The sequence below is a fragment of the Haliotis asinina genome, chromosome 3, assembly GCF_037392515.1.
Source record: "Haliotis asinina isolate JCU_RB_2024 chromosome 3, JCU_Hal_asi_v2, whole genome shotgun sequence".
NCBI lineage: Eukaryota > Metazoa > Mollusca > Gastropoda > Lepetellida > Haliotidae > Haliotis > Haliotis asinina.
In genome coordinates, this window is record NC_090282.1 from 42502229 (window position 1) to 42519968 (window position 17740).

General features: G+C 39.5%; 1 protein-coding gene across 1 annotated transcript; it reads left to right on the top strand.

Moving 5' to 3' along the window:
* The first annotated feature begins 1159 nt into the window (after positions 1 to 1159).
* On the top strand, positions 1160 to 10830 carry LOC137278894 (solute carrier organic anion transporter family member 2A1-like). Its single transcript, XM_067811393.1, has 9 exons — positions 1160 to 1865; positions 2314 to 2400; positions 2706 to 2912; positions 3530 to 3694; positions 4326 to 4509; positions 5050 to 5176; positions 5365 to 5519; positions 8713 to 8777; positions 10583 to 10830. The coding sequence occupies exons 1-9, from the start codon at positions 1160 to 1162 to the stop codon at positions 10828 to 10830; spliced, it is 1944 nt and encodes a 647-aa protein (XP_067667494.1).
* The last annotated feature ends 6910 nt before the right edge of the window (positions 10831 to 17740 follow it).

Consider the following 17740-nt stretch of genomic DNA (forward strand, 5'->3'; position numbering starts at 1 on the left):
TCGTCATTGTTTTTCATTACGTATAATACTGTATTATTGCGCGGATCACATTACGTCCCATTTCTTTTGTGCATTACTGACACTTGGTAGCACCAAATGACTCTGCTATTGTCACAAGTCCTGGTGTGACAAGTCCATATCGCTCACACCAGGAACGGACTGGAACGTTCCCTCGATATGTGCCTTGCCAAATTGAGGAACATGACTATCCCAAGGTACATTACATTATCTTACTGATGTCATGCAACGTCACAGACACAGACACGTAGCGCATCACAACAGGACTAAGGTATCAACACCGCATGACTTCGCTGTTTTTGCGAGACAAGTCCATATGGCTCACAACAGGAACGGACTGGAACGTTTCCTCAGTATGCCGTGCCAAATTGAGGAACATGACTATCTCAAGGTACATGACATTATCTTAACCATGGTGTCATGCAACATCACAGACACCTACACGTAGCGCATCACAACAGAACTTAGGCCTTTCCGCGGGTGAGTTTCTTTACCACACTTTCTGTCGTTGTTACGTTATATCTATATTCAGTTAAGATAAGCTCATGCCCTGTCGTATGTTTAACTTTCAACTCCGATGCTATACTAAAAACAGGACAAGCGTAATGTTATCACTCTATAATCCTAAATTGTGTTGAGTTGGGCTTTAAGTCATATCGGCATTATTTCAGCCATATTGTGAGAAGAAGTCTCGGGTCATAAACATTTGAGTCCAGAATGAGTTCTATTTTAAGACCATATATGCTAATTAAATCATTATTTAAAAACGTCATAGCACTAACTTTACAATCAAGCAATTCGTTATTGACTTTATATCGTTATATTTTATATTATCTTAAAAGGTACCAAAGGACCAAAGTTTGAATTTTATGATCATATACGGTATTCAAAACAATAAACAAAATTGGAGACAAAGAACAGAACACTAAGAAATTATTCCATTACGACACTGATAAAACAGGTATTGATTAAAGAATGTTTCTATATAGCCAATTCAAAAGCCATTACATTAGAGATAGGTTGATTCAACTGTTTCAATTTCAGGCAGATATGTCAATATAAACGTCAACACCAGAGGATACTGAGTCTCCAATACCTGTGGTAGCTTACTCCATAGGGCATAAAACTGACAACATTTAATATGGAACAAAAAGACCCCTCAAAGGAGAAACTGGTAGGAAAAGACAGAGACGCTAAAACCGGAAATGACGTCCATGATTTCGGACAAGCGGAAATGGCGTTGTATGCCAATGGCGGAACGAGCCCAACGTGTCAGGAACGATTTTCAACCATAAACTTTTTCACTGGAACCATGTCTGTGTGTGTCTTATTGACGTCCACGTTGAATACCTATGTCAACTCACAGGTCACCACGCTGGAGAAACAATTCGGGCTGAGCAGTTCCGAAACTGGATTGCTGATGGCGAGTAATGACATTGGATATATCACCGTTGGCATTATTATCAGCTATTTTGCTCATCGGATACACATTCCTCGTTTTTTGGCTTTGTCCACTGTTCTGTTTGGCATTTCCGGTATCATTTGTAGTTTGCCTCATTTTCTGTATGGGGTGGAGCAAAACAGTCGTGACAGCCAATCAGAGAATAATACTGTTGTGAGAAACAACTTTGTTGGTCAGTTGTGTTTAAACGTTAGCCAATCAGAGATAGATCCGTGTGATTCAAATGAAGACGGAAGCCCCAAGCCCCGAGATCATGCTACGGCAGCTGTAGCCATTATTGCCATGGGGATGATCATCCAAGGGATCTCCAAGGCACCAAGGCATCCTTTCCTGGTTACCTTCATCGACGATAATGTTGTCAAAACCAAAACGGGCTACTATCTCGGTAAATTCACATTCAGTTGATAAATCTGAATACAGGGTTAGACTGTTACAAACTTTAGTTTATGAGAAACATGTTTCCCTTTGGGTTTTCTTCTCTCACGTGCATCTTGTAATATTTGTTGCTATTATCTAATAATCCTTCATTGGAACATATAATATTTTCATTCATGAACTCCAATCATATAGAATTGATTTTTGATCAATGGACTTTCTAATCCAGTCACGATCTTTACCTACTGACCACTTGACTGGAATATTGTTGAGTGCGACTGAAAACAGACATCCAATACTGCGTTAGACCAACACTCGACTGTCCTCTATACAGTTCACTAGATTGCCACAAAACGGACACAAAAAATACGTTCGAACTTGATACGACACCAACTAGTATGTACATCTATTTGTTCGCATTTGTTTTGTCTGCCTTCATCACACATTTGTTTGTTTAGGAATTATCATCACCATCGCCATCCTGGGACCTGCGATCGCGTATTCTCTTGGCGGTCTGTTTACAAGAATATACGTAACACTGGAAGGTAAGATTTGTCGTGTCGCGGTTACGTAATTAATACGGTTACGTTCTTAAAATAGTCTGGTTTACATAGGTAGCGGTGAAAAAACATATGCAGTTTATATAAGTAGCAGCACTGAAATAAACATTTCTGATACACAAAGCAGGTATATATGACCATAGGTAAAATCTGCGTTACCTGAGGAATGTTCATTATTTTCAAAGTGAATATTTCAAAACTGGTATCTTCAGAAAGACATTCTTGGTATCGATTATTTTCTTAGCTTCCTTTCACTCTCACTGGTTTACTCATTCCTTCACTCACATCAGCAACTGATCTACATCCCCGCCATCCTAAGTGGGTGGGAGCCTGGTGGTTGGGGTACATCGTGTTCGGATCGGCCGCCATCTTGTCTGCCTTCCCAGTGTTCCTCTTCCCGCGCAGACTCAGAGGAGCTCCCGCACCGGAAGAACCAGTACCAAAGAAGACAGAAGTCGTTAATGGAGGCACAAATAGACTCCTAAAAGAAATTAAAAGTAACCAGCTGTTTCATATCTATATATCACTCTTCATAAGACATTGCGAACATTTAAATGCAAAGATTAATTTTGTAAAGTTACAAGGTATTGACGGTACTGTCGGTCATCTTCACACCAGCTGAACATCGACCCAAAACAGATTTATTGAACTGTAGAATTCTGTTTGGACTGAGACACATTTACGTATGTTTAGGAATCCACTGTGAGCTCAATGTGCAAGTTAAGACAATTCAAGTTTTGTGAAAAAATCAGAAGCCAAAATACGTTTATACAAAGTTGAAAAATATTTTGTTTGAAGTGGTATATAATGATATTATTGTAAGTTTGTATTGAGTACAGCCAAACACCCATGTTGTTTAAATTATTGTAGACGTCATATGAGTTTAACGCGGGGTGCCCGGGAACGGAATGCACGTGCAACTATTACACAGAGCATCTTATTCGAGCAATGGTCCGTCGGTTACATTTTTGCACTAAACTTGCGTAGTTATGCACGTCATAATTAGTTATCAGAGGAATGTCACACCCGTGTAACCTACGGCATGAAAAGACGTCGTCGGCAGGAGTTCGTGAAAATTGATCCTGTAACACCAACTCCCTGACAATTCTTCCAGATTATTGCCGCATACTAAGAAACATCATGACCAATCCCATATATGTGCTGCTGCTTTTCGCAACAATGAGTCTCATCTTCGGTGTTGGAGGGCTGCACTCCTTCCTGCCAAAATACATCGAGAACCAGTTCGGCCTTGAAGCATGGAAAGCAAATCTTATTCTGGGTAAGTCTTTCTTTAAATTAAAATTCCTAAAATTGTTTATTTTTTACACACTTTAGATGACCAAATGCTTCGGGTTTTCTGTGATTCTATTATGAGTCTGGGCGTAAAACAACTGAAGGTGAAGACAAAGCGCATGTACATTCATACCTAGCTGAAACTCTTAAAGGGTGATCCACTTCCAATAACGAACCGTCTGGGTACTCGCTCTGGTTGTTTTTTTTTTTATTTGTTATGTTTTGTTTTTCGTTTTGTTTGTTTGTTTGTTTGTTTTTGGGGGGATATTTTTGTTTGTTTTTGTTTTGTTTTGGTTTTTTTTTTATTTATTCATTAATTTTTTATAAATTTTTTTATTGGGGGGGGGGCGGTGTTTTGTTCGTTTTCTTTTGTTTGTTTGGGTTTTTTTGTTATTTTTGGTTTTGGTACTTTTGGGTGGGTTTTTGTTGTTGTTTTGTTTTTGGGGGTGGGAGCGGGGGGTGTTTCGTTTTTGTTTTGTTTTTTGTTGTTGTTTTGTTTGTTTGTTTTTTTTTTGGGGGGGGGGGGTTGGGGGGGTTGCTTTTGTTTTTGTTTTTTGGTTTTTGTTTCTGTCAGTGGCTGTCAAATACTTTAAGGAGATCTTCTTTATATTTTAAAGCTGGGCTCACCCTATCAACAGCCTCCGTTGGGACATTTATTGGAGGCTGGTTAACAAAGAGATTCAAGATGGGACCAATGACTGCCATCAAATTTACCTGCTTTTTGTATTTCGGAGTCGTGGTATTTTTCGGTCTTGGCTTTGTATTTGGATGTGAACAACCAGAAATTGTCAACACGCCAGGGTAAGTATGTCAAAACTTTTCCGTCATCATAAAGTTTTCAAAACTTATTTCTGAGTCAGACACAAAAAGAAATAGATCAAATATTTCTATTACTTATATCATAGAGTAAATATACAGTAAAGTGTTATAATTGAATCACTTATAATGCACATCAAAATTAGTAACGTGAAGAAGACATTTATCAAAAGACAATATTAATAGCAAAACCATAAGCATAAACACTGTGAACACAGGAACATGGCCGTCGTCTCGCATCTATGACGTCACAGCCCAACTTCTCACGAAGCTGGGATTACAATATGCATACGCGCTGGCTATCGGATTTGGGCAGTTATTTGTTACTTTTTGGAATATAGTGAACGAACATATGACTTCTTTGTGGTTGTGCCAATGTTCAATCCTTTGGAACATATTTCAAAAAGATGTTAGTCATTATATCTCCTTCAATCATGGACATTTTCAACCATCTTGGTCGTTACGTCATTTGCGATAAAGAACCGACGTTATTATGTAAAGTAAGGTTTTTGTTTTATTGCTCAGATCAGCAGCAACCACTGGTCCACCCGGATGTCCATGCAATGACCTGCAATATTTCCCTATCTGTGGGTCGGACGGCCGAAATTACTACTCCCCTTGCCATGCCGGATGCAGCATCCACGAAAAAGGGGTACACAAATACATCTGAATTCCTAAACTATATATATAACAAACGAGTAGGATTATGTTTTACCATTTTGTGGACATCGAACTGTTTTGCATTGTTTAACAGTCAGGGCTGCATCTAATAACTCACGATGTTTACCAAGTCTATCTGGTATCATATTCATCTGTACGGTATGTTGTTTTGTTGTGTAGACATACATGAATTGTACGTGCATCCCCGGGGGTGAGGCAACGCCAGGGTCGTGTGAATACGACTGTCCTTTAGCCTACCCCTACTTCATAGCTGTCGGTCTGTCCTTCCTGTTGTCAACAATAGCTATCATGCCCAAGATATTATCTGAGATCAGGTGAGCTATGACCTTCATATGGCGATCTTTTTTCAATTTATCTTCCTTTCATTAATCCGCAGGGTGCGCTGACCCGGACAGTTCAACCTTAAACTGACTGCGCAAGTCGTATGCGCGAAGCGAACAGCCCGTGTCGCTATTACACTCAGAGACAGTTGGCGTGTATAGCCTTAACCCTTGTCGGAAACATTCACGCGCGTGTATGTACAGGATGCCTGTTCTCCCTAAACGATGATATATTCCGTGTTATGTCCTGATATACTTGTTCCGCAGTTCCAAGAAATACATCACTGATTATTGCATATATTTTAATAGTGAATCAATAGACGTTCAAAGCTGATCGTTCATTTCAGGGCGCGCATTGTCGTTTTGTCAAATCAAGTCAAAGTTTATTCTCATGAGTCATATACATGACACAGAGTAAACAATATACTAGTATATAAAAAACAAAACACATATATATTATATATTTGTTGACGTTTTGAAATCGTCAATGTAATTGTTGCCGTGCATGTTGGAACATTAACTTGGTTACATGGAATAAATATTCAAATCTCCCGAGTATTATCGCGGATTAGATTAGATGTAATTCTGCTGTGAAATAATGTAAGTTTTGACAGCTTCACAAGTACAATGTATTTAACAGGTATATAGGGAGGTGAGAAACATTATCCCAAATAAACAGCCACGCACGAATTATTTTAGTCATTACTTACATACTAGTATCTAAAGGCAATGTTCAAAATATTGATTTGAAAAAAGTGGAAATCACTGAAATACCATTTGGTGTCTCTAAGGGCCTTATAGTCTTGTATGGATGAATGATATATCTTTTGCACGTTTGTATACTGATTATATTTTCGGTATGATGAACAAAAGATAGATATTGAAATGGCATTTCTAAATTTTATTATTAGAAGACAAAGTTATTTTGCAGACACAGCGGAACTTTCACATACGTTTCATACTTGTATTTACATACTAAATTACAATGTAAATTACATACATTAAAACCAAAATATTCATACTACATCTCTGATATCATGATTTTAATGACAGTGCTGTAATCATATCATTTACATTTTACTGACTATAGTATCTACATGCAGTTTGCCTTTACAATGATCAGATAATTATAAGTTATAACAGTCCTGATATCATTTACATTTTACTGACTGCAGTGTCTACATGCAGTTTGCCTTTACAATGATCAGATAATTATAAGTTATAACAGTCCTGATATCATTTACATTTTACTGACTGCAGTGTCTACATGAAGTTTGCCTTTACAATGATCAGATAATTATAAGTTATAACAGTCCTGATATCATTTACATTTTACTGACAGCAGTGTCTACATGCAGTTTGCCTTTACAATGATCAGATAATTATAAGTTATAACAGTCCTGATATCATTTACATTTTACTGACAGCAGTGTCTACATGAAGTTTGCCTTTACAATGATCAGATAATTATAAGTTATAGCAGTCCTAATATCATTTACATTTATACGTAAGTTATGATAGTCATGACAAAGTTGATATATAGTTCTTAGACCTAGTTTTCATTCTCATGTCATTCTTACATATAGGGATTGCACGATATTATATTTTTCTTGATACCTTTGTTCATGTTTACTTAAATACAGCATTACATATTCATTTCCTTTTAGCAGTCATGATATTAAATGTAAACAAATATGTATATACATGGAATAATTATGGCGTTAAATTCGACACAGTCATATTAAATACTAATATATAGACTTAATGTTACAGTTGTCAATGAATGCTGTTGAGTACCATAATTAAATATAGGAATTTTGTAAGAATTTGAAAAAATTAAAAATATACTGACCGTGTGCACTGACTGATCGACACATCTTAATAAGGATAGAATACTTATGTATATTTCTCTTAAAGACGTGTGTGTGTGTGTATGGAGAGAGAGAGAGAGAGAGAGAGAGACTTAGTCCCTCAATGTCTATAATTGTGTATAATTTTATGTATATAGTAATAAGGAAGGGAGATTCTAATGTAGACAGGCTGTATGTAGGGCTTTAGTATTACAGGGAGGAGAAATCATGTGGTTCATGTGGTTCAGGGAATGTGAGACGTTCTAGTGTCTATGCAACCCTGTAACTGCTGAAAATTAGACTTGTAAGTTCCATTTTTATTAAGCATATAGTAAAAAATGTATTGCCAGACAAAAAAATATTAAATCAGATTTATGAGGAACTGTTGATCAAAATGTTACATTTATAACCATGGCTTAAGTAATTTCCGTTACTTTTCAAGTATTCATTAACCCAAGGATTTGCAATAAAATTATATTTTATATATAAGGCCTGCCAAAGGGTGTCTGTGTGCTTTATATATATATAAGCGTATAGTACCACGTGGGCGTCAGTGATAGTATAAGAACAATTTCTTAGATTTGAAAGCTGCAATAGTTTAAGTCCTGTCGTTGGAAATAACATAAAAAGAGAAAAAAACAAAGTCAGTTAGCATTATTTGATTGCTGGAATACTGAAAGAGACAATACCTTGTATTCTGACGCAGGAAGTGCCGGAGCAGTGTATCAATGTTTCACGACGTTGATGGTGTTCTAAGCTAACAAATACTGGAAAACGTTTGTAAGTTAAAGGCATTTCGCTGTTTGTAAGTTAAAGGTATTTCGCCTTCTTAATGAAGGTGCACACAGCAACGTATGAACTGCGCTCTGTCTTTACATGTCGCAGTTTTATGCAACACGCAATGAGTCATAAATCAGACCGGAAGCGAGAAGTTGGACAGTCGTTTATATCATTTCAAAATTAGAGCTATCGCCCTTCGGTACAAAAAGGATCGCCCATAATACATAATTAACTCCTTCAGACTTGAAACTACGCTTTGACATCATTGACTGTTCTTTGCTTGGATTATTGTAGTTTATCGTGCACCGATGATGAAGATCGTTGCTCACAATACATAAATCACTTGTTTAGTCACACCCCATAGCTGGAATATCACTGTCCGCGACGGAGCACAAAAACTAAACGACCAATCATCTTCGAGCAATGAAAACTGATACCGTATGCATTAACGGGACTGATCAGGCGTAACGGTATTTAAAGGATGTAACGGCGAGAAACGTTGTTTATATCAGTCACAAGTTTATCTGGTTCGATTCTTAATGATACATCCTCAACAGATGCGTGACGGAGGATGAGAAGCCGCTGTCTGTCGGCGCGATGACTGTTCTGGCGTCATTGTTTGGTAAGTAGACCTTAAATTCACTGACAATGACGCTATGGAGGTATTGGCAATACGTTGGTGCCTGCTGGTTCAGTTTTTTTTATGAAGAGCAACAATTGCCGAGGATGTTAACTGCTCCATTTACAAGACAATGCCATCACAAATGGCAGTAATAAAGGATGTGAAACCTTGCAATCTTACCTCTCTGTAATCTGACCGCAGGCACCTGTCCCGTCCTAACATAAAGATTAGGGGGTCGTACGCGCATTTGTGGCGCTGTTGAAAAAGACCCTAAAAAGTCATACAGAGCATGGGGATTATGTCCGTTGAAGAAGTTTGTATTGCGAATGCTGAGAGAAATTAGATGTGCAGTAAGCATTAATAAGTGAAGGACTCGATGCTGTTTTACGACCAAATCAGCAAGCTTTCAGCAATCAATCGACAATCGGAATATGTCACGGACAAAACGATTGCTGTCAAGATGAGCTGTGTACCACGCTGTCTGGGTGCCATGAGGTACAAACCTTTGTCCCAATTCCTCGAAACAAACTTAATTTTTTTTCTCAAATTTTATGCTGAGTATCACAATTTGAAACAGGTGATTTTTTAACTCAACTGTAATTTTAAAAATGCCTCAACGACTTAAGTAATCTATCATCCAGACACAAATTGTCTACTATGTTTGAGTTTAATATCGATGTCAGTTTATTCTGGGAAATGCATTTTACTGTGTTTTATCAAATTTGAGTAAAAACTCAATTACATCAATACTCAGACTTGATTTTGTTTTGGAAAATTGGGACCTGGTTCTAGATTTTCGAAGCACTCTTAGGGCTAAAATATTAACATTAACGTACGACCACCTTAGCGCTAACAGGGATTCGAAAATCCTGGCCCTGGTCACCCAATTCCCTTTTGGGGTTTGCCGAGATACTGGAGATGTATTCTGTCCAAGGATCCCACTATAATTTGTTGGTTTGTTCGTTTCGGATTATCGTTTGTTTTTTGGTGACATTCAGCAGTATCCCACCTGAATAAGGGTGTTCGTTAGTTCATTGAGTTTAGAACTGACAACCCGGTGATGAACATAATGAAAATCAGTCATCAACCAAGTAAGCGATCCTGTACAAAATAGTCCTATTTACCTCTAACTATGGGGGCACAATAACCTTAAACCTAAAATTGCTTGGTACAAGGACACTCATACCATAACCGCCTAGGGTTGCTTAAGATCACTTGCAACACGGATCAGTGTAATGATAGATGTGGGTAATAGTTAGTACCTTTACATTTCACAATAGTGCTAATTACGAGATAAACATCATGTGCTGGCCAATTTCAGGGTGTTTTTGAGTATTTGAAGCACGTGAATACATTTGGAACCGACTGTATTCCCGTGCTTCAAATACTCAATAACACCCTGAAATTGGCCAACACATGATGTTTATCGACATTGCAAACAAAAAAGTAAACCAAAGGATTTTACTGTCTGCACTCGGTTACATCGAGTACTGGTGCAGTGAAGTGTCATCAGCTGGCCGTTTCAGCTCGTTCCCATGGTAGCATCTTGGGGCTGCTCATTTGTGACGTCATTCTAACTTTGCGTCCCAATATGATTTGAATGACGTCTCCACTGTTGATGACACAACAAAACAATTGTTTACGAAGTTTCTACCTGTCAATACGCAGCGAAAAGTCTGACAGTTTCCGTGAATCAATGAGATTACAGAACACAGTGGCTTTTAGTTGACAATGTGCATTTATATTATTATTTACATCATCTTACTCATTGTTGTTATTACTGACTTTATAAAATTATTTTACAGGATGGCTGTTGTCTCCTTTAGTATTCGGCCGGATCATTGATTCAAGCTGCCTCATATGGGACTCGGCCTGCGGAGAAAGGGGCGCATGCGTACTGTACGATATGGCCGACTTCCGGGTCAAACTCCATAGCCTCGTTTTAGGAGCACGCGGTGTCTCGTTTGTGTTTACCCTTATGGCATGTGTTGTGGCCATAAAGACTAAGAAGTGGGAGAAAAAAGAGGAAAAGGAGACGGTGAAAGATTCGTGATGGCTAAATGAAGGGCTAGATGTTTTACTCAATCCTTCGACTCTTTTAAACAGTCCTCCATATTCAGATTCTTCATTGGTGATTATTAGAGACAATGCAGCTAATGCAACATATTTGCAATGGTTGAGATGATAACTGCAACAGTAATACAATTATATGTAAGGTAATAGTTACGACCGTGGCGTAGTGACGACAAATGGCGTCTTACAAAATAATAATGTTGATAATTTAGGACAGATGAATATATATTCGCATCAGAGCCTGGTACAATCATGTTAGACCTTGGCAAGTTAACTGTGGAACCCAAGGCGTAGTGCCAGCATTTGAATTCAGATACAGGTTATTGTGATTGTATACCCCTGGATAATATTTATGATTTGAAAGCACTTACAAACTAGAATCGCGAATTTCAGTTGAACAGCTTACATTAATATACATGACGATAGTATTACATGGAAAGAACTAAGGTCCATTTTCTGCCGAAATAAATTCCATCAGGCTTAAAACTCAAAGTTAGTGACACCTATCACCATGTACCCACTTGCCTGTCTGGTTTTAATGAGTGATTTTTTTTAAACCATTATTTTATTTTATTTTATTTTATTTTATTTTATTTTATTTTATTTTATTTTATTTTTTTATTTTGGATAAATAGTTTATATTGAATATCTGCGGTTTTTGTTCTCTTTATATTACTTCTCCTTACAGAATCGATCATGGTTGATGATGCGGTCCCTTTCCCTCACCGCCAACCCAATCCAATTAACTAATATCCGCACAATACGTTGAATCACACCACCAATCACACCATACACAATTAAGCTGCCTTAAACATGGTTTTGTAACAACTTCATTTGTTTAGCTCTCAGAAAACGTATTTAATCCGATATCGTGGTTCTCTGAAACCTCAACCCTATCTTTTCGAGGTAAGAGAGAGCGAGTGAGTTTACTTTTTACGCCGCACAATATTCTAGCTATAAAAATCCATTCTGGATCAGACAATCCGGTGATTAACAGCATGAGCTTCGATCTACGCAATTGGGACACGATGACATGTGTCAAGCAAGTCAGCGAATCTGACCACCCGATCCCGTCACGTGGCCTACATTACACAGTTGGTAAGGGAGTCTCAAGGTAATAATGACACTTAAGTTACACTAGATTGAAGCGATATTTAAGTACCGCGTATGTACGTCAATAAGGTTTTCAGATGAATGAGCAGAAATACCCTCTGTAAGCTGTGGAGTAAGTGTAGTGTGCAATATTTGTATGCATACATTCGAAATGATGCAGCCAGGAACCAGATAAAGTATGGGCTATCTAATAGGGCAGTGTATTGGCAAATAAGTTGCATTACAATGTATTGCGATTCCGATTCATGTGCCCGTTTTACGATACCTATCGTGATATACTTGTACTGGGAACTTAAGTGTCTGACAGTGAGCGACACTAATTGTGCATGTTAATGCTGTTTTCTAGATCATAAGTCCCTAAACATATTGTAAAATTAGGTTGCGTTGTGTAATATACGTATACCCTTTGAATTGAGTCATTGAATGTGATTGAATAACGAAGGAAAACGTTTGATGTAAAAGAAAGTATGTGTAGATCTTAATTTATACCACTTCATGTATGTTCTTCACCCAATATTCCCATTCTCAGAAAAAAATATTGGAATACGTATCGTTTGAAATTCTTATGGCGATATACCGGTATACCGATAATACCGTACAGTTCTAGACCCCCTAACGTTACTACGATGATTTCAAAACTGTTCTCGACAAACTTAATGCACGGTAGTACTCTGTCTTACAGTCCCTAAACCACATTATTTTCCCTGCTGCCCTCTCTGCAATGCTAAAGCCTTCAATAAAGCAAGTCTAGATTTCCTCAGGTTCAGGATCTGAATCGCTGGTCTCCCTGGGGCTCCATTTCAATTCATATGATGTAGTTTGTTGCTGTCAAAATTATACATTTATATTCAGCGACTAAACACTAGTCCACACAGGTAGGTGAGGCCGGCCTTGAACGCGATATTGTGAGCCACCTGAGACAGGTCTGGCCGACTCGTTCAACCATAACGGGATCAATTGATGCAAAGTTCAAATCCGCTTCAACAGACGTAATGACCCTGAGCATTAAGCACATGAGCTGTGGCCCTGGTTTGCTAATACACCCCAAACGCACGATGACAGGTTTGTCTATAAGGGCTGATTCTTCACGGTGGCACTGGACCAGAGAGGACTGAATGGGTAATAAATGACCAGTCACTGACCGGAATACCTCAAGCTGCAAACATGACGGGGGAGCTTGGGAACTAACGCCAAGGGACAACACAATATACATTGTGTTCCTCAACACAATATACATTGTGTTCCTTTACTTCATGTCCGCAGCATGCACAAAGCTAACACACTTAAAAGCCTTAATGAAACGCTTTGAAAACACCCAGATATGTAGTTTTAAAAGGTAGAACAGCTCCAGTAGAAGGAAAAGACGTGCGTGACTATTGCTTTCTACCGCAGTCCGCTGTGTTGAAAATTTCCATCCACACTCTAACGGAACACTTGAAGCCTGAAACCTGTCTGTGTACAGGTATTTCTGGTTGTCTACCCCATTTTATTGAGGTTTGAGTGAGTGAATGAATGAGTTTAGTTTTACACCGCACTCAGCAATATTCCAGCTATATGGCGGCAGCCTGTAAACCAGAAAATCCAGTGATTAACAGCATGTACATCGATCTACGCAAATGGAAAAGGATGACATGTGTCAACCAAGTCAGCGAGCCTGACCAACCGATCCCGTTAGTCACTACATACGACAAGCATTGGTTGCTGAAGATCAAATCTAACCCAGATCTTCACGGGTTCGAGGTAAAAGGGACCACTGTCTTTCATCGAGTCTGATACATGTTAGGGACACACTTTTCCCGGGAATGTGTACAGACCCTTGGGTTGCCTGATAGTGAAACAGTGTACACAGTGTGACCTCGAAGGTTGTGGCCTACATTACATAGGTGTAACGGAGTCTTAAACTAAAGACACTTAAGTAATACTGAAATGAATTATAAGCGATATATTTAATTGTCCGGTTAAAATTTCAGTTAATTTCAGTGTAGCGTTCGTGAGTCGTCGCATGTAAGCAGATTGGTGGTTGATTCTGTTAAGGATTGAAAGCCTTTTCCAATGAGACCCACGGTGTCTTCAACGACAATAACATCTGAATGAAACAGGTGGTTTCCGATTTTACTCCAAAATCATTCATCCGATTGTGGAAATTTAATTAAACGTTTAGTTGTTTGGGTGATTTCGCAAAAGTGAAAAAGGAATTCGGTAATATATTTAAAATTTATTAGTATTAAATTAACAAAGAAGATCACAATGAATAAATTGTGTCTTCCGCTTGAATGGACACTTCAAGATCTCTTTTAAGTGTGTAAGGTCCGGCCTGGGTTATTCGGACAAAAGTCCATCACCAACTTGTATCAACTGTCATGAAACACTATTTACAGTGTCTACTAAACCATGTCCTCAACCATTCATACCCGAGATACGAAAGCTCTTCTGTGTATAGCATAGTATCTGAACTTTTCACCTTTTTCATCCTTTCGGGTAATATCGACAGGTTCCGTGAACGGAGGTAGTAGCAAGGCATTTGAGTGACGTAGGCATCTTGGCCCATGCTTTTACAGCCTGAAGACCTGCTCATGAAGGTTCGGAATTATAAAAAGAAATTAAGGCAGTACGGGCAACTACGCAGGTACGGTAACTTGTTTTGTTTAAGTTTTGTGACTACTTCGGACATCCGAGATTTAAATGTTTACGTTGTGACGCTAATATGACGGTCATCAGTCACTGGTGCGCTACCGAAACGTTATCTAAGCTCATTATCTAAAGTCGGTGACATTTCTTTGTTTAATTAGCTCCCCCAACCCCCTCCAGGTAAATTGACCAGTCATATGTTACAGTGGCATAATGTTGAGGGTGGCATTATAACCAAGTTGTCATAATACACTGGATTGCATAATCACCCGTGCCCCATGGCACAAAGCATTAGTAGCGCTGCGACTGTCGTGAGTACAAGTTACGTAGTCGATAATAATTAGGGTACCATGGTAACCACAGCGGCATAATAACTAGGGTGGCATGTATGTTCATCACCCAATATACCGATGCTCAGTAAAAAATATTGCAATACGTATGGTATGAAAAGCGTATTGCGATTTACCGGTATACAGTATATGACGTACTGCCAGAGAACTATCTAACTCTGTACAGAGTTAAGTAGGCTGATTTCGCGCGATATTGTAAGCCAGTTGAACTTGGTCTGACTGAATCGCCGAGACATACCGGGATCAACTGATGCTGAGTTCAAACCCGTTTGACCAGCAGCGATGACTTATAGCATTAAGCGCAAGACCTGTGACCCTGGTTAGATAACATCAATAAACATCACCCATACACCCACCCGCACACCCCATTACACCCCATTACACCCCATCACACCCCATGCTGGTAGGTTGTCAATACGGACAATACATTCTGTCCCTGATTCTCCACGGTGGCACAGGACTAGGTGGACTGAAGGGGTATTCATCGCCAGTTACTGACCGGAATACCTGAAGCAGCAAAATACGGCAGGGGACAACAGCTACTAACGCCGACGGACACAAAATACGTCGTTCCCTTACTTTTTGTCAGCAGTAGCACTCTCTCTCTCTCTCTCTCTCACACACACACACACACACACACGCACACACACACACGCACACACACGCACGCACACACACACGCACACACACGCACGCACACACACGCACGCACACACACACGTAATAACATTAATGGGGCGCTTTGATAACCCCCACATACGTATTTTTAGAGGCAGAACAACTGTAGTATAGAAGTAGAAAGACGTGAGTGACTATTGGTTTCTGCCGCTGTTGGCTATGTTGAAAATTTCCATCCACGCTCTAGAGGAAACTTTCAAGCCTGAACATGCCTGTGTAAACGTATTTGGACTATGGTTGTAAATAAGGAATTTGTCAGCAGTTAAATTACTCTGACTTGAATATGATATTAAAAGCGGTCAGTTAACAGTTGGCTCGTGAGAAGTGGTTGGTCAATAAACGCCGGCGAAACGTGAGTACCTGGGTTGTTATTTCATTTCAAAGGTGATTTGCATTCTGGTAGCACTTTACCGGCCCAGGAGCAAGGTATTGTGGGCAATGGACGAAATCGACCTCAGAAATAGTATTTCGAGATCCTTGTCAGAATTGATTTTCAACAACCCATTCTTGTGTCCACCGAGAAGATCAGGGTTAGAACTGGTCTTCGTGTACCCCATGCTGGTCTTCCCGAAGATCCAGGTAAGAACTGATCTTCGGTAACCCATGCTTGTCTCCCCCGCGAAGATCCGGGTAAGAATTGGTCTTCGGTAAGCCATGCGTGTCTTCCCAATGAAGATCCGGGTAGGAATTGGTCTTCGGTAACCCATGGTTGTCGTACGAAGCGACTAGCGAGATCGGGTGATCAGGCTCGTTGCCACATGTCATCTGGAATATTGCAACCAACCAACCGATCTTGTATTTCGAGCGAAAGAGACACTCGAGCGACGAGTGAAATCTGCATATGATATCCAATTTAATCTGAGTGTTTCTGAACAGAAGGACATCCAGTGACCCACTTAGTTAACGTCTTTGAAATTGCATAACCCATATTGTTTACGCAATGTATTGGTCGGGCGTCTCCGCCATCCATCACATTGTTTTGTCACGTGTTCGAGGCACGTGTCAAAATAGCTGTAAGTAATTGTTTCTTCGACACGTCTCGAGTTGAACTAATGTCACGTGATCGGGTACTGTAAGTAGATAAGTACTCCAATAAACCGTCATTCTCAAGGACTATGACCTAGAGGATCATCTGCCTTCACTTCGCTTCATTGTTTCCCAGGTAAATGAAATGCTATTCCTATAGAGTTAGGTATCCCTGTATGGAGAGGCAGACTGCCATGCGTCTGCGCGTTAGTGCGTAAGTGATATGGAACTAGTGTCGATTGGGATACGATCAAGTTATCACTATTTGTATCGCTGGCCGGTAGGGGTAGCTTAGTGTTTAAAGCGTCCGTTCTACAAACACGGGTACGATTTCTCAAATGGATACAATATATGAAACCCATTCCTCGTGTGCCCGACCATGAGATTGCAGAAATATTTGTGAAAGCGGTGTAAAACAGACGATAATTTTTACACAGACCATTTACTCAAGTCATCGCTTGCCTTGGGCAATATGGCCGCCGGCGATGTAATGTTGCTGATGAGGTGTTAAGCGGTTATCACTAACTCACTCTGCAATGATGAAGGAATAATTAGCCCAGTCCTTCTTTCCCGTTCATTCATTGTCGACACACAGGGCTCTTATTGATAACCCCTAAACCTCATCCAAGAAATTCCAATCATCGGGCATAAAAAGGCTTGGTGCACCCAGTACAATGTTGCTTGATAGACTGTGAGGATTGATAGGCTCACAGGATTGACAGGCTGTGAGGGCAAGACGGGTGTGTGGCAATGTACCAAAAACAACGTTTTATTCAGGGTCTCCATTCGACCTCACATTTTACACACTTGCCACCATCCTAACGCTGTCGATAAGAAACTACACACAGCCATGATAAGGCATAATTATACACAATACACCATGCCAGCAAAATGTCACACGTGTGATAATGACACGTGGTTGACAAGTGGATTCCGAATTTAAGTATCCTACAGCCCCTGGAATACGTTTGCCTGGAATTTCTTTGATCAGGAAACGTGGATATCGTTAAAATTAAACCGGAATCCTTACAAGACTTAACCTCCTCATTCTAGTAGTTGTTTTGATCATGGCTTTCTCGCACTCAACCAGAGAAC

Coding starts and splice junctions, on each gene's coding strand:
- LOC137278894 (XM_067811393.1), top strand. CDS start 1,160: ATGGAACAAAAAGACCCCTCAAAGGAGAAACTGGTAGGAAAAGACAGA. Junction 2,913..3,529: donor ACTCCTAAAAGAAATTAAAA/GTAACCAGCTGT, acceptor CAATTCTTCCAG/ATTATTGCCGCATACTAAGA. Junction 3,695..4,325: donor GAAAGCAAATCTTATTCTGG/GTAAGTCTTTCT, acceptor TATATTTTAAAG/CTGGGCTCACCCTATCAACA.